This window comes from Ochotona princeps, chromosome 20 (assembly GCF_030435755.1).
Source record: "Ochotona princeps isolate mOchPri1 chromosome 20, mOchPri1.hap1, whole genome shotgun sequence".
Classification (NCBI taxonomy): domain Eukaryota; kingdom Metazoa; phylum Chordata; class Mammalia; order Lagomorpha; family Ochotonidae; genus Ochotona; species Ochotona princeps.
The window spans coordinates 10,888,986-10,914,910 of NC_080851.1; the positions used below are offsets into that span (position 1 = coordinate 10,888,986).

Consider the following 25,925-nt stretch of genomic DNA (forward strand, 5'->3'; position numbering starts at 1 on the left):
GTCTTTATCAAATACTGCATGTTTTCCATAATTTTAAATGTTAAACTTTTATACAACTGAATGCTGTAGGTTTGCTTAAACCTGTAACATCCCAAACACATCAAGATTATTTTATGCCCTGCCATTAGGAGGGCCGTGGTGCTGGCGGGTGATAGGAATTCTTCAGCTTGGTTATAGGATTGTGGTCCTCCTGTTGTATATGCAGAGTGTTGTTGACCAACGTGTCCTCGTGCGGTGCTGGACGTGTTGCTATTGCCCGTGCCGCTTGTGAATGAGGAAGGTCTGGTGAGGCCTGCAGCGGTGTGCTGTCTGTGTTTCATTGTGACAGGCAATGACTCCTGTGAATACCTTCTCTCAAGTGGCAGATTTCTTGGAGAGAAAGTTTGGCAACCACACAGCTGTATGATGCACAAATACAAAATCAGGTAAAGTTTGCACATTTTGTCGTTTATGTTTCTTTTCAGAATGGATCATAATGTCTGCTGGAGAGGGGTTGGTGAAGGAAACAGAGCACATTATACTTTTTGTCTTTATTTGGTGGTAGACACCTGCTGACCCAGGGTGGGCGGAGCTCATCCACGGGGTGGGGCGTGCATCCTGCCCTCAAGCCTCAGAAGGAGGAGTAGAATGAGAACGAGGTTGCCAGAGCCCAGGCAGAAGCCCTGGAGAAACGGTGCTTGCTAGGAGGCTCGGGTACTTACCTGGTACAGTGGTTCTGAAGAGATGGATATAAAGCACTTAGCACAGTCAGGTGCATCATCAACACTCGTGGATGGGTAGTTAACAGTTAATAATGGCTACATGGCCTGGTAGGTTTAACAAACCTGGCCTCCTCTTTCTAAAGCCACATGACCATATGCATAAGAACCAACTTTGTTCACAAACCACATGTTTGAAGGACCAATACATTGATTTTACTTATCCTAATTAATGTTTCTTTGTTGATTTCAGTGAAGCAAAGAACTGCCTTGTAGATAAACATATTGCATTTATTGGAGATTCCAGGATTCGCCAATTGTTTTATTCTTTCGTAAAAATAATTAATCCGCAATTCAAAGAAGAAGGAAATAAGGTAAAAGTCCCGTTTTGCCTGCTCTTAGGAGTTGTTTTAGAGGGTACCAGGTGAATGGTAGAGGGAAGGAAGCTCTCCTAATGAATAGTAGGACTGAGAAGGGTTATTTTGATTTCAGAAGAACTGCAGAGAAAAGGGATAACTTGCTCAAATAGGGAACATATGAAAAGCAAGTGGAGAGAAGTACTGGTAGGGTTTTTATTTATTTAAAGTTTTACTTTTCAGGAATAATAAATCTTACCATGAAAAGCCAGTAAGTAGATAGAGAAAATATTTTCTGTGTTCCCATTAACACTTTGCAGTTTCTTAAAAAAAAAAGTAAACATTGTAAGCTTCTAACATGTGTAAATTTATCTTACTTTATTTGTCTCCTGGTTATCAGTTCACCATATTGTTATATCACCCTGGCACTGAGTAGACGTAATGGAATTGTATATAGCTGCCCCAATTCTAGCTTTTTGTAATTTTCTAAAATTTTTGCATTGGAAAGGAACAGCTCCATTATTTCTTTGTGTTGTAAACATTGTTTTTAGATGCTTAGGATAGAATCTCTACACTGCAAATACTAAGCTAAAGAATGTCGGGCCCGGCGGCATGGCCTAGCGGCTAAAGTCCTCGCCTTGAATGCCCCGGGATCCCATATGGGCGCTGGTTCTAATCCCAGCAGCTCCACTTCCCATCCAGCTCCCTGCTTGTGGCCTGGGAAAGCAGTTGAGGACGGCCCAAAGCCTTGGGACTCGGCACCCGCATGGGAGACCTGGAGGAATTTCCTGGCTCCTGGCTTCGGATCCACGCAGCGCCGGCCATTGCAGTCACTTGGGGAGTGAATCATTGGATGGAAGATCTTTCTCTCTGTCTCTCCTCCTCTCTGTATATCTGACTTTTCAATAAAAATAAAATGAATCTTTAAAAAAAAATCTAATGTTAAAAAAAAAAAAAGAATGTAAAGCCTTTAAACAATTTGTTGATTAGGTTACCGAATTGTTTTCGTTTGTGCGCTGGTTATCAGTGTATGACAGAGCCTAATTCTCTGGACTTTTCCTGTACCAAGCAATCAGTAAAGACAGGAAGTTTTTGTTACTTTGATAAAAAGGTAATGGTTTTAGAAGTATGTTTTTCTTCGAAAGCTAATTGTAATTAATGTCTTTTCCTGCATTAATTAGTTAATTACTTTTTGTTGAATTCTCTCATCATATTTGTGTTTGTACATTTTTTTTTTGTAAGATCCAGGTTGTGTTTTAAGATGATTTTATTTGAGAGGCAGAGTTAGAGAGAGCTCTTCCATCTGCTGTCTGCTGGTTCACTCTCCAAGTGGCCATAATGGCTGGAGCTAGGCTTTTCTGGAGCCAGGAGCCAGAAACTTCTTTCAGGTCTCTGGTGTGAGTGTAGTGGCCCAAACACTTGGACCATCTTCTGCGCTTTCCCAGGGAGCTGGAATATCAAGGTTTCTGATCCTTGTTTGCAGGCAACACATGAGTGGGAGTGAGCAATGGATAGGGCAGAAAAACATTACAAGAAAATTCAGATATGAAGGAGGAGCAGCTCATGAATTTTTGATGAAAATCTGCCTAGACTTAGCCGACGTGAACTCCCTGTGGCAGGGGATGGAAAAATTAGGATTTTGCAGCTAAGTAACTGCACCAAGTGATAGCGACCTCCATCTTAAACCTGTGGACTGTTGCTGGTGAGAATATGGCAGCCCAGCAGCGGCAGCTTGGTCCGGTATTTGGTATTTGCAAATGTTATTTTCTATCTTACTTATACACACAAATTTATACAAAAGAGTAAGAACAGTTTAAAATCATGAAATGATCACCATTTAAAGTTTAGAAAATTCAAAAAACAATTTTCTGATTACAAATAGATAGTTTAATTATTTCTGGATTTAGAATTATGTGACTTCCTGAAAATTGGAATATAGGGTTGGTGATAGTTAAAAAAAGCTGTAATGATTTAGTCCAGAGCTAAACATATATACTAAAATGGTACTTTTTTTCTGAGTGCTAGTTACAACACTTAGCTTTCCAGTTTTTCTACAAATATACATTTATGGCAAGCAAATAAAATGCATATGCATCTTAAAGAGAAGTAAACAAAGATAATGTATCCCAGTCTTTTTTTTTAAATAATAAAAAAATTGTTTTATTTTTGTTTGAAAGATAGGGTTACCCAAAGAAAAGACAGAGAGAGGTCTTCGTCTGCTGATTCACTCCCCAAACAGCTACAGCAGTCTGAAGCCGGCATCTTCCTCCATGTCTCCCACGTGGGTGCAAGGGCTCAGGACAAGTTCTGTGGGAACTCTAATCAGATGAATTTGACCAGGCTTAAATATCATATTTCCATTTCAGATGGTCTTAATTTAGGCTAGGGTGTTAAAAGCTTGAAAAGTCTGGTAGAGAATCATGTTTTGTGTTGCTTCTGCTCTAAACAACTAGATCTTGGATTTTAAAATGTGCTTGACAGTAAGGAAATGGAAGACACTGTTCAAAAAGGAAACAAAAGGCAGAGGTGAAAGCAGTGAAGCTCCATGGGCAGCTCATGATCCCGAGGGCAGAGGATAGTAGCTGAAGTTTATACATATAAAACAAAGCTTTGAGAGCATATTTCTCAATAACAATATTGAAAAATAGTGTGCAGTACAATAGTACCTTGAAATCCGTTTATCTGAAAGGCACAAGAGAACGACAAGTGAAGTGAGAAGGAGTGCGTCCATCCATCCGCTTTCCCAGAGGCCGATGGTGGAAAGGCTGTGCCAGGCCCAAAGCGGGAACAGGCTGCACGTCCTGGGTGGGGAGCTGGAACCCAGGGACCACGTCCCGGGAACCACGTGGACGGGAAGCTGGAGTTAGAGAATTGCTCATTGTTCCCTCAGTAATAATAGGACAAGGAAGTAAAAGTAGCAAACACAGAGTGAATTATTAACATGCTTGGTTTATAAACTTAGAGTTGAACAACTTAGAGAATACACTCTGAAATTGAGAATACATGTCTTTTTTTGATCATAGATTGTGCTATTGAGTAAGTTACAGCAGTGTCACATCGGTATTCATTCTTTTATGTAGGTCAACTTTATATTTGAATGTAATTTGAATTAATTTGATCAGTATTCTAGAAATCTATAGTAAATGTTTTTAACGATGAAATGAAAAACATATTTACATCAAAATGAAGGAAAAGACAATAGTGTTCACTATTTCATGTTTTTATTCAACATTGTGATTAAATATTCCAGCTGAAGGAAGACAATTTTTAAGAATGTAATAATTAGAGAATAAAAGAGTCAGGGATCTGTAGTATGCACTTATCTACATACAAAATCCCAAAGATTCTATTGAAAATTTACTAATTGTAACATGAACAGATATTAATTGTAATGTTTCAATAAACTGCTAAAAATTAATTGCAAATATATATATATGCCAGCAATATAGAGTTAAAATATTTTTGTAACATACCATCTATAAAAACAACGCAGCAGGTGTGTTCTAAAGGAATAAACTTAGCAAGTGTGGAAAACTGTGCAGAAAGTGGTAACATTATCAAAAGACAATTTACAAGGACATAAATAAGTAGAAAATGTATACCATACACCTGCGTGGGAGGCCTCATAAAGATATCATTTGTTCTCTAGGTTCCATGTAATTCCAGTAAAATTCTAACAGGATATGTCATGGAATTTGAGCAGTTGATTCTAGAGTTTATGCTGAAGAAAGGCAGTGGACCAGGAAAAACCATGACAAGTCTGAAGAACAAAGTAGAAAGAAGTTGTTCCGCAGTTTCAAGATTTATTTAGGCAATGTGGTGTTAATGTATTTAAATAAATTAATGAAATGGAATTTAGAGCTCTGCGATAAACATACACATACACCAAGATTTATACCATTCGAGATTGCTGAGGAATTTGCTGGAGCAATTAGTTACATACGTGGGAAAAAGTTAATTTGAATCTCAACCTCACGCTACTAAGTAAAATCATTTCTAGAGGAGTTTAGATTTAAATGTGGCAGTCAACTTTTAGAAAAAAATTCTAGGAGTATGTATTTTTTATTTTAAAATTTAAGTTAATCAGTTTCTTTTAATTTTGTTTTTATTTATTTGAAAGGTAGAATTACAGAGAAAAAAGGGGAGAGAGTTGTGCCAACTGCTGGTTCACTCCCCAAGTGGCTACAGTGCTCAGGGCTGAAGCAGGCTGAAGCCTCGGGCCAGGAGCCTCATCCGGGTCTCCCATGTGGATGGCAGGGATCCAGGCACTTGAATTATCCCCTCCTGCTTTTTCCAGGCCCTTGTCAGGGAGCTGGATTGGAAGTAGAGGTAGCAACTGGCATAAAAACTAGTACCCATATGAAATGCCAGCGTCCCAGGCAGGGGCTTCACTCACTACACCATGACACTGGCCCAGAGAATATCTTACTTGCTAAAAATAGGGACGTGTGTCTTAAAATACAGGAAACAAACATACTAACCATAAAAATAAAAGATGTTTACATACCTTAAGAGTATGCATCCAGCGAAAGTTTCCTTAAGGAGAAAAAGACATGCTACGGTTGGAGAGAAGATAGGCACAACCAGTTAACAACAAAGATCACCCCAAAGACGGAAAAGAGGGGAGAGGCAGGCAGGGTCACCTGTCTCCCAGATGTGTAAACACAAGTCCTGATACGTCTGACAGATGTTTAACATCATTAGTGTTCAGAGAATTGTGAATTAAGACCTTAGATAACATATCCTTTTATAGCTAGTCAATGGCAGAAAGTAAATTTGTCAATGGCAAAAAATGTGGCATCTGTTGAACGTAGAGAGGCTGTGTATCAATAGATGATTTATAAATTTGAGGAGATGGTAGGCGTTCATTCTTAAAGTGGAATTGGTGAAACAGGCATTGTGGCATGGTAGGTTAAATGTTACTTGGAATGTCCACATTCCATATTGGAGTGTGTGGGATCAGTTCCCACCTCCGCTTCTTGTCCTGGGAGGCAGTGGACGATGGCCCAGTACTTGTTCCTGATACCTGCATGGCAGCTCTGATGGGATTCCAGGCTCCTGGCATCTTCCTCTTTCTCTCTCTGTCTCTCTCATGTGTGTGTCACTCTGTCAAATAGTGATGTTAAATAAGCAAATCTACATTATCATGAGCATGATGTTTGTATGGCTTATGGCACTATGGAGGAAGCTTTTACAAGACATCTACAAGCAGGTAGTTACTGATGTCAATGCTGTTAATTTGCTGTATCATATCTGTCTACCTAAACACTATTAGAAATAGGTGTATATTTGATATGTTTATCGGCAGCTCGATACATACACATTCTTAAAAGCCAGGGACATGGCAATTAAATATAAAACCTGATTTTTAATTTGATTCTAAGTTAAAATAGAAGAGCTATAGAGGATAATATTGGGAAATTGGGACAATTTGAAAATGAACTATAATTAAGCAGTATTTTATATTACATTTCATGGATGGGATTGTAGTATTATAGTTACTTTTGAGAATGTCCATGTTCCTAGGAGATATATGCCTAAGTATTTAAGGGTAAAACATCATAATGTCTGCAATTTATTTTACATAGTTTAGCGGAGAGAAAAACCGAGCACATGTGTGTTTAGTGAGAGGGAAAGAGAGATACGGATATAGAAATGTTGATTAGTAAAGGGTTTTGGGTGTTCACATTTCAATTTTGAACATTTCTAAAATTAAAAGTTGTTGAGGAAACCAACACCAACCAGAATAACATCTAACAATGCATATATGTGATGAAGTTATATAATAAAAAAGATGCCAAGTGGAACTATGTAAGTGATTTCCTTTGGGTGAAGCAGGGAATTAAGACAGGGAGAGGACCGTAGGTGGTTCAGTGTGTTGGTAATGTCTGATTTCTGTTGTGGACTCACAAGCATTTATTCAATCTCTGTGCTTTGGCTATTTATGTATGTGACCATTTTATATATTTCAGGTGCAATGTTAAAGTTATCAAGGAGGGAACCAGCATTATGGTGCAGTGTAGTAAGCTGTTGCCTGCAACATTGGCATTCCATAGGAGTACCCATTCTAGTCCTGGCTACTCCACTTCTAATCCAGCTCTCTGGTAATGATCCGGGAAGACAGGAAAAGATGGCTCAAATTCTTAGGCACCTGCCTCCCATGTGGGAGACCCAGCGATCTGGCTTTAGATTAAACTGCCTCAGCTGTTGCAGGGGGCGCTCATTTCTCATGTCTCACTACCTTTTTTTTTTTTCTTAAAATAATTCATCTGCTTATTTGAAATGCCATGTTACACAGAGAAAGATCCTTTACCCTGGTCATTCCCCCAAATGGCCTAGGTGGCTGGAGCAGGACTGGTCTGAAGCAAGGAGTTTCCTCCAGGTCTCCATGCGAGTGCAGAGCCTAAGCATGTGGGCAATCTTCCAGGCTTTCCCAGGTACATTATCAGGGAGCTAGATCAGAACTGAAGCAGCTGGGATTCAAGCCAGTGTCCACATGGGATGCCAGCACCATAATGGCTGGCTTTACCTGCTACACACAATGCCTGCCCTATAACTCGACCTTTCAAATAAGTACATATTAGATTTTTTTTTAACTTAGTAAAGGAAAGAAGCAGTTGAGTTGGATTAACTGAACTGTACAAAGGGATGCAAAGAAAGGTTATGACATGTAAGTTCTCTGAAGACAAATTTTTAAAAAGATCTGGGCTTTAGGAAGTGGGAGGGGAACACCTGTGAGACTTTGACCCAATGTTTCCCAGATATATTTGTTGATCCAAATTCTTTATAAGAACATACCTTGAAGTTTCACAAAATTAATGATCCTGAGATTGCCTTTAGAAATGATGCTTGAGATGGACCAATAGAAATGAAAAAAAAGTTAACCTGTTGATAAAAGAAAAGTATGTTTCATACAGACATAAATGTAAATGTTCAACTGTACCATTCTTCCTTGGTTTTAGGAAGAGAATTAACTTTGTGTGGGTCATCCCTACCTCTAGCCATCCAGGACTTCCAACCCTGAAAGGACTTCTGTTCTTTACATGAAATACATGGTTTCAAGAAGCTGTAGTCTCCATGTTGCAAATTTTCCTACAGATGGACTGTGTGGTGTCTTCAAAGTGAAATCCACGGTCCTCCAGCCCTCTCTGTCCTGCCGAGGCCTATGCCAGCGGACTGCTGGCACTGGACCAGATACTGCTGTGGCAGTAAACCTCTCAGTCTGAACATAGTAGAAGTCAGTTTCCCATTTAGCAGTCACGTCCTAGGTGGGCTGGCAAGAAGCTTTGTGCTGTGGTCACATGGTGATCCTGCTGGCAGGATTCTTGCCATGGCCCAGTGTTGTCATTGCCATTGTAACATTCAGCCTCCTCAGTCATGCCTCAGGGTCACAGTGTGGACTAGGTCATTGCCAAGTGCCAATATGACATCTATCATGTTGCATTAGACAGGGTTGATCATGAGGCCCGCCTAACTGGAAGACAAGCTGTCTGCAGAGATGGTGAAACTAGGACTGAATTAGAATCCCAGCAAGCTTGGCCAAAAGATAGTTTATCTAGGCATGTTCGTGTGTCTACTTGCTTGCAGTTGAGATTTTTATCTTGGAATCATATCTTAAATGTTGAAATCACAGTTGAACAGTTTAACTGATGTCACATATGTTTAAATAATCCATGTATATTTGTTTCCCTTCAGGTGAATATATAGATAATTGAGATTAGTTACACAAAATAAATTAGCAAAAGCAGATAAGGAAGAATAATTTAATTACATGTAAGAGTGCATTAATATTGTCTGTTATCTCCTTTTTTATGGCAGCATGAGAACATTCCATTTGAAGACAAGATTTCTTCTGTTAAAGTGGTAAGTGCATGCGATAGTAAGTTGGATGTTATAATATTGAAACTACAGTCACTGGCTTATTTGCAAATTAGCTAATGCTTTGTGAATTCTAAATATATCGCAGTCTTTGAAAAGCAGATATAGGTAGTAAGATAATGGAATACATAATTGCGTTAGTGGCTTTGTGCCATGAAATAGAAAACTTGGGCTCTCAGATCTCTTAAAAATGTTTATCTGTTAGAAAGTTAGGGAGAGAGCATGTGCACCCCCGTCCCCTGGGTCACCCCACAAATGTCTGCAGTGGCCAGAGCTGAGCTAACCCCTAGGCAGCAGTTGGGGAATCTCATCCAGCACTCAGTGCTTGAGTCTTCACTTGAATGTACATTCACCAGAGCTGGGATCTTGACCCCAGCCACTCCAGGATGGAGAACGGTGCAGATGTCTAACTGGCATCTGGGCTGCTGGGCTAGACACCAGCGCCAGATGTTGTAAATTTTTATCCAAGAGACAAAGAATCTTGTGTGGTCATGTGAAACCATGCATTTAGTATTACTAACTGTAATAGAATGCACGTGACCTCAGTTGGAATCAAAGCATCCTTGATGTAACAGTGCTTCCAGGTCATCCTAGCTCCCTACACACAAGCACCAGTTACCTCAGAACGGCAGTGGAACGTAAGGGCAGTAGGAGTGTTCAGAGCAAGGAACTAGCAAGCTTTTTCTGCAGGAAGTGCTGTTCATCTGTGGCCTCAAGGATGACCAAGGGAGTAGATACATATCATGGGCAGAGAACAATAGGTACAATGTCCTGGTGACACAGGAATGCAGGCGGCGTTCCAGGAGCTGATTGGTTCCTACAGGGCTCAGAGAGTGCAAGAGGAACTTGCAGGAAGGCAGTGCGGATCAGATCCCCTCCCCTTAGCAGTTTTAAGGATTTTGAATTTTATTGTTAGAGTAAGTAAAAGTCACTGGATACCTAAACAGAGTGTGGGAGGACCAGTTGTAAACTTTTCAGACATGATTCTAGCCAGAAAAAAAATAAGTGCAGAGTAGATTAGAGAAGGGCAGATGTAGGAACAGAAAGAATTGTTGTGAAATCTCCCCAACCCAGACAGGAGAAGAAAATGTCCAGTGAGATTTGGCTTTCAGGTGCTAGTGTGAGAATGTGAGAATGTTTCTCTTCAGAGGTCTGACTTTGTCTTCTCTTCTGACATTTCCCTTTTAGGATTTTCTGTGGCATCCAGAAGTTAACGGTTCTATGAAACAGTGTATCAAAGTGTGGACTGAGGTCTGTACTTGCAAATGTAGGCCTTTTTTTTTCCCCTTTTGAGTAACAAAACCCAGGTGCATCCATGGCTCTTCTTCCCTTTGCTTACTGGTCCCCTGCTCTGTACTTTCAGCCTGCCTTCTTGATGGTGGCTCGGCTAGGTTGGCCTGATTGTAGCACCTCATGCAGAAGAGAAGGTGTGGACGCAATAGCTCAGCTCTGTTACCACCATTCTGACATTCAGCTAGATTTTGCTTATGCCAGACTTTACAATTTTCTGTTTCTCGAACAGTCTCCTGAGACTGTTTGTTTTTTTTTTCCTCTCTTTGTCCTTCAAAACCATGCCTACGTACTTAAGGAAGCTTTTTGTTTTCATGACCTTTTGTTTTATCATTACATTTGTGCCAGAAGAGCTAAAGCTACTATGTTTCAGTTCATATTGTGCAGAGATAAATCAGATGTAAGTGCAGGCATATTATTAGCCTCAGAAAACCCACAAATTCTCACAAGTAGACTTTACAGTACAGTAGTCTCCATACAGTTCTTGGTTTTTTAAATTAAACCTGAATTATTCCCCAGAGGCATTTGCATTTGAGAGGATGAAACAATGTTCAGTTTTGTTGACCTTGTTTTGCTTAATTGCCTATTCTACATCAGCATTTCTTTTGTATCTTTTTACAGAATATGTTTAGTACGGCGGTCAACATCATACAATAAAAAGGTTTTTGTACAGTCATGGGAGAATATTTTTTAAAAACATTAATTTCATTTGATGTATTTAATAAATATAAGTATTAAATACATGGCTACTATTGCATTATTCAATTCACTTAAAATAAATTAATTTCTTGATATAAAAGAAGTATTATTCTCTTTTGGAGATATATTGAATAAGCAGATAAATATATAGTAACATCATTTATTATTATTATTTTTTAATCTTATTTAGTTGATTAGGGAACAAAGGGTCAAGGGCTACAGGGTGAAAGTGGGTGATACCATTGTTTCCACATCAATATCATTTTTCCCTGTATCTGAGGTCAGGGGAAAAAACAAAGGGAAAAGCCCCACCCAACCTCCCACCCATCCCAGAGCCCCAATGGGAGGCGCGCTCTGAGGGTCCTGCTCATACAGTTTTGTTAGTTCATCAGTTCTGGATTGCTGCCAATCTCTCAGTTCCAATCGCAATGAACCCTATTCAGAGTCCACTGGCTGACAGTCTCTTCATGGTTGGGGTTCTAAGATCAGCAGTTCAGTTGGAGGGATCTCCAAAGAAACTTCATCTGAGATGATCCCAGGCCTGATTCTTGCGCGAGTTTGCTAGTACAGAGTCCGACACCGTCCATCACACCAATCAGTTTATGCACATGCTGGTCTTTGGGATTGCTGGGTTCGTTCTGTTTCCAGCCCTGTCTTCCTCGTGAACCAGCGGATGTTGTAGTCCAGCTCGATCCTGCCCACTTCATACTCGGTCCTCACCAAACCGGTCGGAGCTGCAGCCTAGTTGGGGCGACTCCCAATAACCCCCACCAGTTCTGCCCCCTACCCTGGTTCCCATGCTTGCCAGTATGTACCGCAGGCTTGTCCAGTCTGTCCCACATCCCATTTAGCTCTTGCACATGTCGATGGGCATTGAAGCCCAGCTCAACGTCATGGGAGAATTTATGCAGTATTTCTAACTTTATTTATTGGAGAAAATGTATCCATCCAGGTCTTCAAAAAATTCAGACTTGAAGAGACAGCTTCTAGAATTTGGCTCTTTTATAAATTGGGTTCCATACTTAGTTTATTTTGCTTTTGTTGATGATAAGCTTCTAAATATCCAAAAGTAGGTAGCAATGTTGTATGTGATTTAGCCAGTGATTTGAAGATATGTTATGTTTCATATGGCTGTACTTGAAAGAATATCCTGTGATGGAATACGGATTCATGGTTAAACATCAATTCGGTGTAAGTCCTGCAAGATCACGCAGACCCTGTAAGTTACCACTGACCTGGGGATGCGTTGTATCTTCAGATTTGCAATTCTAATAATAGACTGTTTTTGGAGTCTTAATTTCTGTTGTGAAACTCCCTTTAATTGTGGGGGGAACGGGAAAATCAGTATATTTGCATGGATTGCTGTGTAATCATCTGAGATTACGTAGAGATTAATTGGTGATTTTCATTCATTCAAGGCAAATATTTGTGAAAATATGTATGTATATGCAAGAGGATTTCAGACAATTCATGGGAAAAGAGAATTGAAAATTTTATCTGGGTACAAAAAATTTTAAACGGCATAGTTTTTTTTTTGTATTGAACATCCATTATATGTATTTTTAAAAGTATTTCCATATTAGGTTGCTAGATCCTGAAAAATACGAAGACTTACATTTTTTGTTATTTATATATTATGACTAGCTTTGTGCTCAATATTAGGAATATAGTTGGGTTCCAAATATGACAAATTGATGCATGCATGAAAGATAAAGAAACTGGCATAGTGGGGGCAGACAACTGTTTCAAGTAGTATGTTGGTTAAGAATGTGAGGTGGAAGACGAGGACAGGGCTGGAGGACCATTCCTGAAGTTATGTTTATCGCTTCTCGGCCTTTTGGCTAAGATCAAGTGTAGTATCTGAAGTTATGTTTATAGGGGATTGAATACTCAGCTTGGAGGAGAGTGCAGGAGGGAAATGAGATTGACACTGGAGGGAGTTGAGTAACTTGCGGGTCATAGTTGAAAAGATTGGTAACTTGGGGGGTTAATTTGTGCTTCATTGCTCAGGAGGTTGATACTGTTGGGGATGCTAAGTCATGGGTCTTAACTCCTGGCTGCTTGTGTTGCAGGGATAGAGGCTAACTAATGGGTTATAGAAAGGGACTTTAGACAGAGTAAGGGTTAAGCTCTGAGTGCATAGGGGTGCATCCTCCTTACTCTTTGATCAGAAGTGAGGCGGGGGTGTCTCTAAATGGCAATGTCAGATTAGGGAAGCAGGACAAGAGCAGCTGTTGGGTGAGTTCGTCTTTCTCTGGTCAGCTTGAAGAAAAGGAGACTGAGAGGGACCTGCATAAGGACTGTAAGATTGGATTCCCACTGTGAGGATGAGAAAGGAGGCCACTAGGGGAATAGGGAATTGGATGAAGCCTGCCACACTGGAATGGGGATGTCCTTGCGGGCTCAGGGTCAGGGACTTAAGCATTGTTTGTTTTCAGAGAAGTTTACACTGGGCATACGTTACCTTTATAATTAGATAGAAAGGAGGCTTCTTTAGAAATTAGGAGTCAGGTTTGTTTCTTATTCAATGTCTTGCTTTTTAATTGTTTCTCATACACATGATGGTACTACCAGGTCTTTGATGTGGTGCAGAGTGCAGTGAACTCATCAAACAAACCCTCTAGTTCCAACTCTGTCCCTGCCAGGCTTCTCCTGTTAGAATGGTTCTGAGTCCTGTCCTCGTTTAAAAAGATATGTATAATATCTCCTCATTTGTTCTTAGTGCACTTTTTAAAAGATTATTTATTTTGATTAGAAAGGCATATTTATAAAAGAAGGAGTCAGAGAAAGATCTTGCATCCACTGGCTCACTCCCCAAATGGCTGCAATGGCCAGAGCTGAACTGATCCAAAGTCAGGAGCTTCTTCCAGGTCTCTCTAATGAGAGCAGGCTCCCAAGGACTTGGGCCATCTGCTGCTGCTTTTCTAGGCCTCAGGTCAGAGAGCTGAACTGGAAGCAGAGCATCCGGGACAGGATGCAGTGCCCTTATGGGATGCTGACACTTGCAGGTAGAGGATTAGTCCATTGAGCCATGGCGCTAGCCCCTCACATATGGATTGTAATAATTTTTAGTTTGTTAAATCACATTGAATTCAGCTTTCCTGTAAGATTGTTTCTTGTGTGCACTGGCCTTGTGTTTTACTCACCATGGCTCACTGTGTACCCTGTAAGCATCCGTGGGTACTTTCTACTAGGCTCATAGAGCACATTGGCATTTTACTGTCGGCAATTGATTTCCCCAGAGTTCCACATGATTCACCTTAGACTTCAGTAGTTTTTTTTTTTTAAAAGAATAGCAGAGAGATAGTCATGTCAACATTATGCCATTCTGTATAACCACATAGCCATGGATTTCAGATATGAATATTTTATTTATCTTGTTGTAAGAAGTGTAAAGAGAATTTCTAAAAACTTAAATTACAATTAGAAGTCAGAGTTAAATTGTAAGGTAGAAAATGATAGTATTTGTATTGTTCCTTGAACTGGCTGTAACACGGTTCTAAAGATGTCTCTTCCTTTAGGATCCCATTGCAAAGCCCCACGTGATTGTAGCAGGAGCTGCCACAGTAAGTTATTACCTGGATTCTTATGATGTTTATGTCACACTTAAGGACAAGCTGAGAAAATGCTAGTTTAAGTTAAATGTTTAAATGTACTTATGTTTTAATTCCTACTTCGGTTATAAAATCACATTGATGAATTTTAATAAGAAGATCTGAACGAGTTGAGTGCATTTTATGCTAAGTATCAGTACTACATCTAAAACTGTATGCCTCACGAGTGTTATACATTGAAAGTCTGATTTTATTAGAGCTTTATCTAACTGCTGCATATATTTTATGGAATAATTTGAACATATTTTATTCCAATATTGAGTAAAATTTGGAATTATCTTAAAATAATGATCCTTATTATAGGTAAATCATATTTTAATTTTTCTCTGATCAGTACCAAATTAGAGCTTAATGTTCACATCTTCTCAGTGGTCCATCAAGATTCACAATGGGAGCAGTGAAGCGCTTTCACAGTATAAGGTGAACATCAGCTCCATAGCACCACTGCTAGAGAAACTGGCGAAAACTAGTGATGTTTATTGGGTCTTACAAGGTAAGGAATGAATAATGCAAAAGTGTCATTTTGTATATATTTTAAGGCATTTTTGGTTGTTCTCTCCTGTTTTAAGAAGTAAAAGTATTGCTTTAACAGATAAAGTTTGTAGGTTTATGAGATTAGAAGAAACTAGTTCCATTCTTTTAATGTAAAGAACAAATTTCTTGAGTAAAAATTACCTACCAAGGAGCTTCAGCAGGCAGTGCGCTCTGGGATATAGCAAAGATGTGTTCACTCGGTGCTTTGTTGCTCATCAAGCATATTTGTTGTATCCAGAAAACAGAAAAAGTAAGTCTGTTTCATGACATTGAATCATTGGGAAGTAAAAATACTTTTAAATTTCTAGAATGTTTTGAAAGTTGCACTCCCTGATTTTTACTTGATAGTGAACTCTTTAAGAGAAAGTAGATATTAAGTCACCTCATTTCAGGAATTTATTGAATGTCCATTATTTCATGCCTTACACAAATTGAGATGCCATAGATATTTTAGCAGTTCAAGTTGTTTGTTAGAAACTCTTAAGTCAAGTTGGATGCATTTAGACAGGGTGATAATAATATGCTCCACAATCCCTAGTTTACTTGTAAGTTGTTAACCTTTCTCTTATTAAAGGGAGAAAAATTAAATTATTTAGAGTAAGTCCTAAGAGAATAGACCTCTTGATTTTCAAATACCTTTATCACCTGGGGAATGCCATTTGCCACACAGCTGAAGAAGCTGCTTGGGATGCCTGTATCCCAAAGGGGAATACCTGGGTTCAATCCACTTTGTATTCCACTTTGTATTCCAGCTTCCTGCAAACAAGGCACACCCCAGGAGACAGTAGTTTGTTTCCCCCAACTCATATGGAAGATCAAATCAAATTCCCAGGTCTGGCTACTCACCCGGGCCTGCAGCGGTCCTGGCTGTTGTAGCTTTTGAGGAGTGAAGCAACAGTTGGGAAGTTTCTCTTTCCTCCCCTCCTTTCTCCCTGTTAAAATTTAACAGAATATATTGCCTTCTGGTTGTGTGAACAAAGTATATGGAATTCAGCAGTGCTGGAAAAAAAATGAAACTGCCTGATACAGAATTTTTATTAGGCAAAATTTCATGTTCCATTTTAAATTTCTTGTTTCCCAATATAACCCAGCATCCAAAGTTTTTAAATTCTTCGGGTGCACTGGAACATAAAACTATCTCCCCAAAACTGTGTACGTAGAGAAGAGATAACATTCTTTACATTGGAAGACAGTGTTGATTTACTCAGAAGCTGGATTTAGAATAGGAAAGATTGCAAACTTTGGCCAGTTTTAGGTAAAAATGAATGATGGGGCCCCTTTTTTCTTTGGACTTTCAGAACAAAATATGAAATGCAGATCAACTGACTTGTAAGATCACAGTTTCTTCCACTTTAAAAAAATGTGTTTTGCATGTAGATCCCGTCTATGAAGTTCTGCTAAGTGAAAATAGGAAAATGATCACGAATGAGAAGATAGATGCCTACAACGAAGCAGCAGTCAGTATTTTAAATAGTAGCACCAGAAATTCCAAATCCAACGTTAAGATGTTCAGTGTTTCCAAGCTAATTGCTCAAGAAACCATCATGGACTCTTTGGATGGCCTGCATCTTCCTGAATCAAGCCGAGAAACTGTAAGAACTCCTGTTTGTCCATAGGAGCAGACTGCCACGTGGCTCAAGCAACTGTAGAGCAATTCACCATCACTGATTGCTATCCTCGTTATCCTTTATGCTATGTAGATGTGCGTCTGCAAATAATTTTGTTTTCTGTTACCTAGCTGAAGATACAGGGAGTGAGAGTTTTCTGTAATATAAGAAAGAAGTTATGAATTGAGAGAAAAGGAACTTCATCTATTGAGTGCTAATAACTTAATTTTTCTTCTAAGAGGCTTTCAAGTCTCAGAACTCTCATATTTGAAAACTGCTCTATGTTTTTATATTGCAGCTTAAGCTTGCATGAGTAAGCTTCAGTGAAGGGCACTTTTTTTAAAAAGATTTGTTTATTTTTATTGGAAAGTCAGATATACAGAGAAGAGGAGAGACAGAAGAAGATCTTCCATCCAATGATTCAATCCCCAAGTGGTCACAATGGCCGGAACTCACCCAATCCGAAGCCAGGAGCCAGCAGCTTCTTCCTGGTCTCCCACGTGGGTACAGGGTCCCAAGGCTTTGGGCCATCCTCCACTGCCTTCCCAGGTCACAAGCAGGGAGCTGGATGGGAAATGGGGCCATCTGTACATGAACTGGTACCCATATGGGATCCCATCACATGCAACGTGAGGACTTTAGCCACTAGACCACGCCAAGCCCAAGAGCACATTCTCTTAGTGTATAAAAGAAATTTTGTTTTTCCTTATAGCTCATAGAACCTAATCATTATCTAAGGGATAGGTTGGATACTGAGCAAATCCGAATCAGGAGCTGCTAAGAGATTTACATGTAGTACAATGTAGTTAACAGATTGCAATTTTTTCTTATTAAACAGATATTAACTTTTGAAGGTCACGAAGGCCTTTGAGTAACTGATAGTCAGTGGTTCCATATTTTTACATTTACCTGTAGTTCTCCATATACATTAAGGAGCTTCTGTGCTTCCAGCTTAGAAGGCATTTAACTTTGTGATGAAATTTCTAGGCTAGTATCTTCAGGATTGTCAACCATAGCATTTCCTGAAGTCTCCGGGGCTAAAAGTTGGAATTTCTGACCTTTGAGTGTTTTGAATGCTTAGGCTTGAATAATATCATCATCTAGAGTCCAACAGCTGTCTAAACTATAACATTTTATGCAATTAGAGTTTGGCTGCACCTTCAACTAGACAAAATCTTAACAACTTGCCCAGAATAATTTCATTGTACTCAAACATTTGAAAGATTTTATTTAACATTAGAACATAGAACATAGTATTCTGTGACAGGTTGTGGTATAGCAGGTTAAGTAAGCCTTTACCAAAACCCTGACATCCCTTATGTGTCCCATTTCAAATCCTGGCTGCTTCGCTTCTGATCCAGCTACCTGCTAATGTGTTTATGAAAGCAGTGAAGCCCTGCATCCATGTAGGAGACCTAGCTGGAGTTCCAGGCTCCTGGGTTCAGCCCAGCCCAGCCCAGCCCTGCCCTGCCCAGCCCTGCCCAGCCCTGCCCAGCCCTGCCCAGCCCTGCCCTGCCCAGCCCAGCCCTGCCCAGCCCTGCCCAGCCCTGCCCAGCCCAGCCCTGCCCAGCCCAGCCCAGCCCTGCCCAGCCCTGCCCAGCCCTGCCCAGCCCAGCCCAGCCCAGCCCAGCCCTGCCCAGCCCAGCCCTGCCCAGCCCAGCCCAGCCCAGCCCTGCCCAGCCCAGCCCAGCCCTGCCCAGTCCAGCCCAACCCAATGAGCAAGTAAGAGGAAGATCTGTCTCTCACTCTAATTGCCTTGCAAAAAAGTAGATTTTTTTAAAAAGAAAAGGTACATAGAATTCTAAATTAATTATAAATGAAATGAAAGGCAGAGCAACTATCTTGAGCTAAGAATTAATAGTTTTTATTAAAACTCTAGTTTTTTGGGTTTTTTTGTTGTGTTTTTTAAAAGTGAAGATCATAACTCATTAGCAAGCAGAAAAATGGTTTTTGTGCTTTTTATTTAATAGAATGCTAGGATGCATTCCAGGCCATGAATGAGGGCAACTGTTTATTGTACATGTGTGCTGGGTCACCATAAAATTATTGTTTTATTGTGGACCAAAGTCTCAGAAGTTTGAAACACCATGAGCTAGTTATTACAGACTGAAGAAATGCTGTTATTTGTTTGCACGTATAATCAAAAAGTGATAGCAAAAAGTAGGAAAGCATTTTGGTTTTAGTGCCGAAAAGTCAGCAGTATTCATGGAAGATAACCTAATGCAGAATCTCTGACTGACAGGATAATTAACCACGTAACTCGATTTGTTCACAGAGTGCAATGATTCTCATGAATGTGTACTGCAACAAGATTCTGAAACCTATAGACGGCTCCTGTTGTCAACCACGGCCGCCTCTCACTCTCATCCAGAAGTTGGCTGCTTGTTTTTTCACTGTGTCTATTATTGGATATTTAATTTTTTATATAGTTCATCGTAATGCTCACCGGAAGAATAAACCATGTACTGATTTGGAAAGTGGAGAGGAAAAGAAAAACGTAGTCAGTACCCCCACGTGTGCATTAGAAACACTCTTGCAGTCCCTCTGCAAGCTCGGCCTGATCATGGCTTATTTCTACATGTGTGACCGTGCAGACCTGTTCATGAAGGAAAACAAGTTTTACACACATTCATCCTTCTTTATTCCAATCATCTACATCTTGGTTTTGGGAGTATTTTACAATGAAAATACTAGAGAGGTAAGGGTAATCATGTTCTTTTTACTTTGTGTTTTCCTTTTTATTATAAATTCTGTGCCAGAATTCTGAGCGTGGATTTAGATGAGCATGAAGCCATTGCAGCTACACTCGTTTAGCAGGTCCCTGCCTCTTTGGAACAGTTTGGAGGGAAGAGTCACATGAAGATTGTTGAAAAGTTGAAAAATCAGACCTGTGAAAAAACTGCCGTGCTTGGCATCACCTTGCCTGTTGAGGAGAGGAGGCGGTGGGGGCACCCCTGATTTTGTAATCATGTACAAGCTCTGGTCTCTTTCATAAAGTAAACAAATATCTATTAACAAGTCCCTCCATGCGCAAAGATACTTTCTATCTATGTAAATGTAGGTTAAACATTCGTACACGAACGAGAACTGACATAATGATATGGCTGCTGGAAGGATTCAGACTTTTCTGTTTTGTGATTGCTTTCATTACTCAGAATGTGTGTGAGATTTGTTTACAAGATAGAATTTATTTGAATTAATGAAGACTATAAGACTAGAACTTTTCCTTACAGTAAGGTGTAAGAGAACTAAAAGATTTTCTTAATTCTAAAATTCCAAATTTCCAAAGAAAATTATAGAATTTTTAGATTAGTAGACATATGTGGTAGTTCAAATGTCATGTAATATAAAAAAATAAAGATTATCTATTCAAAATATCTTAGGTCATACTTATTTTACAAATTCATATTGAATTTTTAAGCTTTTTGTTATAGCTTTTCAAAAGAAATATTATTTTTGGCTGCCCATAATAAAAATGTTCTTTAGAAAGAAACATTAGCTTTGTATCCTATAAGAAAATTCAATGTACCTAATATACACTGTTTTAAAATTATTTTAGAATGAATTTTAAGCTCGATGTTGGTTTCTCCGCACAGACTAAAGTGTTAAACAGAGAGCAGACAGATGAGTGGAAAGGCTGGATGCAGCTGGTGATCTTGATCTACCACATCTCGGGAGCGAGCACCGTAAGTGGGACCGAATGTGCAAAGTGTAGGAGATGATGTCACTTCAGTGCTCCTAAGGACATCCCTTTGTGTTTTCTTACTTAGAGACCCTTCTTTCTTTGCTCATGTGTAACTTCTCTGACTTTTTATTGTCTTAACTCTTCAATTTTAAAAGCAAAATTATTTGTCTTGAAAAGGTGGAACAATAGTTTATACTTGCTTGACGACAATTTTAATGTAATAGAAATGGCTTAATTACAAAGGATTTTAAACAAATTACCATACAAATCAAATTAGATTGGTATTATTTTATGTTCTCCCCTTCATTATAATTATTTACACATTTTAAATAAATAGGGAACATTAAAACTCTGTCCCAGAGAATGCAGACACAGGAACTTGTCAGTCTTGGGGACCCCCATGCCCCGGGGACAGTAATGGACAGCACCCGTATGGATACCGGCATCATAGGCACTTGCTTTACCCGCTATGCCACAGTGCTGGCCCCCTGACCATGTTTCAATAATTAATCAATTAATTTAGAAGTCACAGTGACAGGGCCTGTGCCATGGCTCGATGGCTAAATCCTCCCCTTGCAAGTGCCAGGATCCCATATGGGCATGGGTTTATATACTGGCTGCCCCACTTTCCAAGCAAGCTCCTGCTTGTGGTCTGGAAAAGCAGTGGAGCACGGCCCAGCCTTCGGACCCTCCATCCACATTGGAGACTTGGAAGAAGTTCCTGGCTCCTGGCTTTGGATCACCTCAGCTCAGCTCTGGTCATTGTAGCCCTCTGGGGAGTGAACCAACACATGAAAGATCTTTTTGTCTCTCCCTCTCTGTAAATCTGCCTTTACAATGAAAATAAAACTAAAAACGATCACAGTGCAGAGACCTTCTGCCTGTTGGTTACGTTTTAATTCCTCAAATGCAATAGCCAGTGCTGGGCTAGGCTGAAGCCAGGGGCCAGAAGGAACATCTGGATTTCCCACATGGTTAACAGGGACACCCACGCCAACATCTCTGGCTTTTTAATCACGTAACAGAAACCTACAGCAGAATTTGAACCTGGATCAGTCTGATTCCAAAGTCTACATCGTGTGGTCATTGCTAAAATATCCAATAGATCTTACCATTCAGCTAATGCCAGAATGAAAATGCTGTTCTTTATAAATCAAGATACTGTTTGATGACCATTATATATTTTGCCTGTTTGTCTCCGTCCACAGTTTTTGCCTGTGTACATGCACATTCGAGTTCTGGTTGCTGCCTATCTGTTTCAGACAGGGTACGGACATTTCTCATATTTCTGGATCAAAGGAGACTTCGGAATCCATAGAGTATGTCAGGTAAGGCTGCATTGTGCTATTTTGTTTTTCTGCCAATTTAATATGCTCTTGTGCCTCTTGGGAAAATTTAAATATTATTACAAGACCATGAGTCATTTGAATTTCTGAGATAACACATTCTATGTATTATTTTTGTGTTTAGTAACTTGAGGTGAGTTTGTTATTGGTGGCAGAAGGAAAATATAATTTGGATGAAAATATAATAAAAACTGTGCTACACAAGGGACAGCATTGCTGATTCACTTTAGTTTTATAGAAATGTACATAATTACCTGGAGTTAATTATTTTTCTCCCTGAGAAAAAGATTAATATTTATTGCCTCCACTTCGTGCTAGACAGTTTTCTAAACATTATTTACATGATTCCCTCTAACCACCCCCGTTACAATTCTGAAATTTTGTCTTCATGTTCACAGATAAGGATCAGAAAATTTATATAATTTCCCCAAGGTTATGTAGTCAATGATAAAATGCTAATATAAATCCGTTCAGATTGTGTGTTTTTGATTAATGTCAATGTTGAAAATAAATGTTGTAGAGATCCCAAGAACAGTTTCTGCAAAACTGTTTATTGTTGTTTTGAAGATTTATGTCTATTTGAAAGACCACTTTACAGAGAGGAGCTTTTCCATCTGTTGACACGCTCACTGAATGGCCGCCACGGCTGAAGCTGAGCCAGTCTGAAGCTGGATCCTCGCAGGTCTCCCGTGTGGCCACCCACTTGGGCCATCTTTCATCGCTTTCTTTCACAGGCGTGTTATTAGGGAGCTGGATCAGAAGTGAACAGCCAGAACTCAAATTAGTACCCATTTGCAGTGCTGGCGCAATAGACACTATGCCCCCATGCTCTGCCCCCAAATACACTTTTTAATCTGAGAAATATTATTTTGTATCTACAACACCTTTCAGTTTAATCACAGATGGGGTCAACCAGTGTCAAACAGGAGATGAAATAACCACCCCTTTCTTTACGTCATCCTGTCCCTGCTGGATCAACCATGGCAGGGAGGACTGCTCCATCAACCTTCGCTGGCAAGGAGGTTGATGATTTTTTTCCTGCCTTTCACAAAATGTAGCCAGAGGACAGTTCAGCTTGTGTATTGCTGGGACTTAGTTAAAATTACAATGCATAAATATTTTATATTCAGCTCTTTACAGTGATTATAGGGTAAATGTAATTTTAGGACTAGTAAAATATACTTCTACGGTCATTATTTGGGTCTTAAGTATTTATATACTCTCAGAGAATGTCTTTGCACAAATGCTAGAATGAAAATGCTTGCTTTCTGCTTTTTACTAGGTCTTGTTTCGTCTCAATTTCCTAGTGGTGGTGTTATGCATAGTAATGGATCGGCCGTACCAATTCTATTACTTTGTCCCCTTGGTCACTGTATGGTTCATGGTCATATATGTTACTTTAGCACTGTGGCCACAAATAACCCAAAAAAAGGCAAATGGTAAATATTCTGTTTCTGCTGTTAATAAATATATTCTTTCATTGTAATAAATTAGTATTTTAGTTGCTGAAAGCTATTTTTTAAATTAAGAGATACAGGCAATTTAAATTTATGGGTATTTATGACATTTTAAATTTTAAACAATTTTTCTAAAATATTACAAAGAAGTAGTTTAAGTAATGTAACTGTACAGAATAATAGTTTACACATATGTATGTTTTTACCTTTTTTCAATTTAATCTTCTCAAAACTACATATTAACTCTAACAACAGCTTTCAGATTATTTCATATAGAGCAAGAATAGAGGTAACTAAAAGACAGCTGGGATGCCAGGTGGGATTCCATACCCCTGCATCCCACTTCACTGTGCAAATCTACATTATTTGATGTCTTACGTATGTTGAGAATATATGAATATATATATATGTATATATTTCTTATCTATGACTAAACATTCATCTGCAAAAAGGTCTCTTATGTCCAACAAAGTTTAAAATCACTAATGTAATTTATCTTCTAGACAGCTAAGCAATTATTATCAGACTATTTTATGTATAAGGCAACTGAAGTATACAAAGTTATTTTCTATTTTACATATCCCAGTACTGAAACTACTCAAAGTGAGGCCACAGTCATTTATCTTAATGCTTTTTTCCCCTTAAGATCATATCATAAAGTAAAATCTTATTCCTATTTTTTGGGAGAAATAAAAATATATTTAACTTGATTCTTTCAACCAAATCACATATCAAACATCATTTTTCCTTGCTTCCATTCCTGTATCAAATCGTTTTTCCTGGAGGATTTCGTTTCCAGTTTCTATGATAAAGTCCATTAGGATCTTTGGACAGTCTCTGTAGTTTACAGAAACCTGGCATGTCCAGCATGTAAACAATATGTGTATCTGTCAAATATATAATATAGACTGTCTGTTAGGATGTATCTTATGGTCAGACCCTAATCATTCTAGAAGTTTAAACTCTGTCCTTGGCATGTTAATGTTTAGGAAGTGTTGCACTTAACATGAATCTGTTAAATTATATTGAGTGTACTGTTCCAAATCTTGTTATAGCTTTCAGTAATGAATAGATAGACCTGAGTCCAGGCAGTGTTTTACATTGTATTCCTAGTGGACTGGAGCGCCCAACCTTCGTTCCCTTTTGCCATACTTTCAATGTATGCTTTCTAGATATGTTTTGTGTAGTCTCATTTGTGACCTAAAATTACTTTAAGAATAGTAAAAGGCATAAATATGAAAAATAAAAATTTAATCTTTTCTCTAATATAAACATATTTTTAGTGAATTAAATCATTTTCTCTTTTAGGAAATTGTTTGTGGCATTTTGGTTTGCTATTGAAATTGGCCTTTTTGCTGCTGTGCATTTGTTTTTTGGCATATTCTCAGGTTGGTATAGTTTTTGTTTATATTTTTAATATTTTAAAATTCAGGACTAATACAATATGTGAGAAGAGTCAGAGATCTTTTTGTTGTTGTTAGCTTCATTTTTTAAAGACTATAATAAAAATGTCACTCTGCAGCTGACTACTCAGTGTAATTCTTTGAGGCCTAGCTGCTTCTGTTACCACTGGTTTTGTTGTAAGAGCAATTTAAGGCTCTTCCTCTGGCAATTGTTCCAGATCCATTTTACTTGACTCTGATCAATCACAAGTTTATTGAATGCCTCTTATAAGACACTGCGCTAAGTGGAGATCAGAATTCCCCTGACAGAACTTGCAACTTCGTTTGTGCATTATTCATTGCATCAAAGTATTACTTGATGTTTCTCTATAACTGTGTGGAGTAAAATTTGGGCAGTTAATAAAGCCAACTTAGGAGCAAAGAGGTTTGTGTATCTGTAATACGTTTAATAAACATTGTGGTCATTTTCCTTGATGTAATCTTGTATTTACCAATTCTGCTGAGATTAATTTGATTGAGATTTTTAGTTAAATGAGTGGGTGGCCATCTGCCACTTGCTGGTTAAGCGTGTCGGGCAGATTTGCCACTTGGGTAGCATGATTTTTATAACAAAATATTTTTTTTTTTTTTTTTTTTTTTTTTTTTTTTTTTTTTTTTTAAAGATTTATTCATTTTATTACAGCCAGATATATACAGAGGAGAGACAGAGAGGAAGATCTTCCGTCCGATGATTCACTCCCCAAGTGAGCCGCAACGGGCCAGTGCGCGCCGATCCGAAGCTGGGAACCTGGAACCTCTTCCGGGTCTCCCACGCGGGTGCAGTGTCCCAATGCATTGGGCCGTCCTCAACTGCTTTCCCAGGCCACAAGCAGGGAGCTGGATGGGAAGTGGAGCTGCCGGGATTAGAACCGGCGCCCATATGGGATCCCGGGGCTTTCAAGGCGAGGACTTTTAGCCGCTAGGCCACGCCGCCGGGCCCAACAAAATATTTTAATTGGCATGCCTGTGGTGTCACACTCTGCAGCTTATCTGCATCCCCAGCGCCCTGTTGAACCTGACTGGTGTTAGGCGTAAAAGCCCTGCAAGCATTTTATGTGCACGCACAATCCCATTAGGTAGTTTTGAAGTTTTGTTTTGACTTCGGTGAGCTTGTATGCTTGTTTCCATATTTAGAATTATTTCTTTTTCTGCTGAAAACCCAAGATTTTCATGGATAAATAAAATCACAAGAAAATGTGTAAAGAAATAGTCAGGTAATAGCAGCAAGTACTTGACACTCATCAAAATCCCCAACACTCTGTGGTTGCTTCTGAGAGAAAAAAACAGCAAGCTCACCCGATGTTCAGTAGCAAAACTAC

The 25,925-nt window shown here is 39.2% G+C and overlaps 1 protein-coding gene and 1 pseudogene across 3 annotated transcripts in view; both read left to right on the forward strand.

The window, feature by feature from the left end:
- The window catches only part of CASD1 (CAS1 domain containing 1), a 41,559-nt gene that overhangs the window by 8,323 nt on the left and 7,311 nt on the right, over positions 1-25,925 (forward strand). For 2 of the 3 annotated variants that reach the window (XR_009247279.1, XM_058678232.1), the window contains exons 2-13: positions 329-425; positions 952-1,072; positions 8,873-8,917; positions 10,121-10,183; positions 14,443-14,487; positions 14,905-15,028; positions 16,447-16,661; positions 18,952-19,374; positions 20,273-20,362; positions 21,570-21,689; positions 22,990-23,146; positions 24,473-24,552. Coding sequence is in view for 2 of the 3 variants with exons in the window: in XM_058678232.1 (XP_058534215.1) it covers positions 329-425; positions 952-1,072; positions 8,873-8,917; positions 10,121-10,183; positions 14,443-14,487; positions 14,905-15,028; positions 16,447-16,661; positions 18,952-19,374; positions 20,273-20,362; positions 21,570-21,689; positions 22,990-23,146; positions 24,473-24,552 (1,580 nt within the window). In the remaining variant the exon portion in view is untranslated. Of the gene's footprint in view, positions 1-328; positions 426-951; positions 1,073-8,872; positions 8,918-10,117; positions 10,184-14,442; positions 14,488-14,869; positions 15,029-16,446; positions 16,662-18,951; positions 19,375-20,272; positions 20,363-21,569; positions 21,690-22,989; positions 23,147-24,472; positions 24,553-25,925 lie in introns of those variants that run through there. The other variant, XM_058678233.1, reaches the window with a different exon arrangement.
- On the forward strand, positions 12,743-12,813 carry LOC131482812 (U2 spliceosomal RNA; annotated as a pseudogene).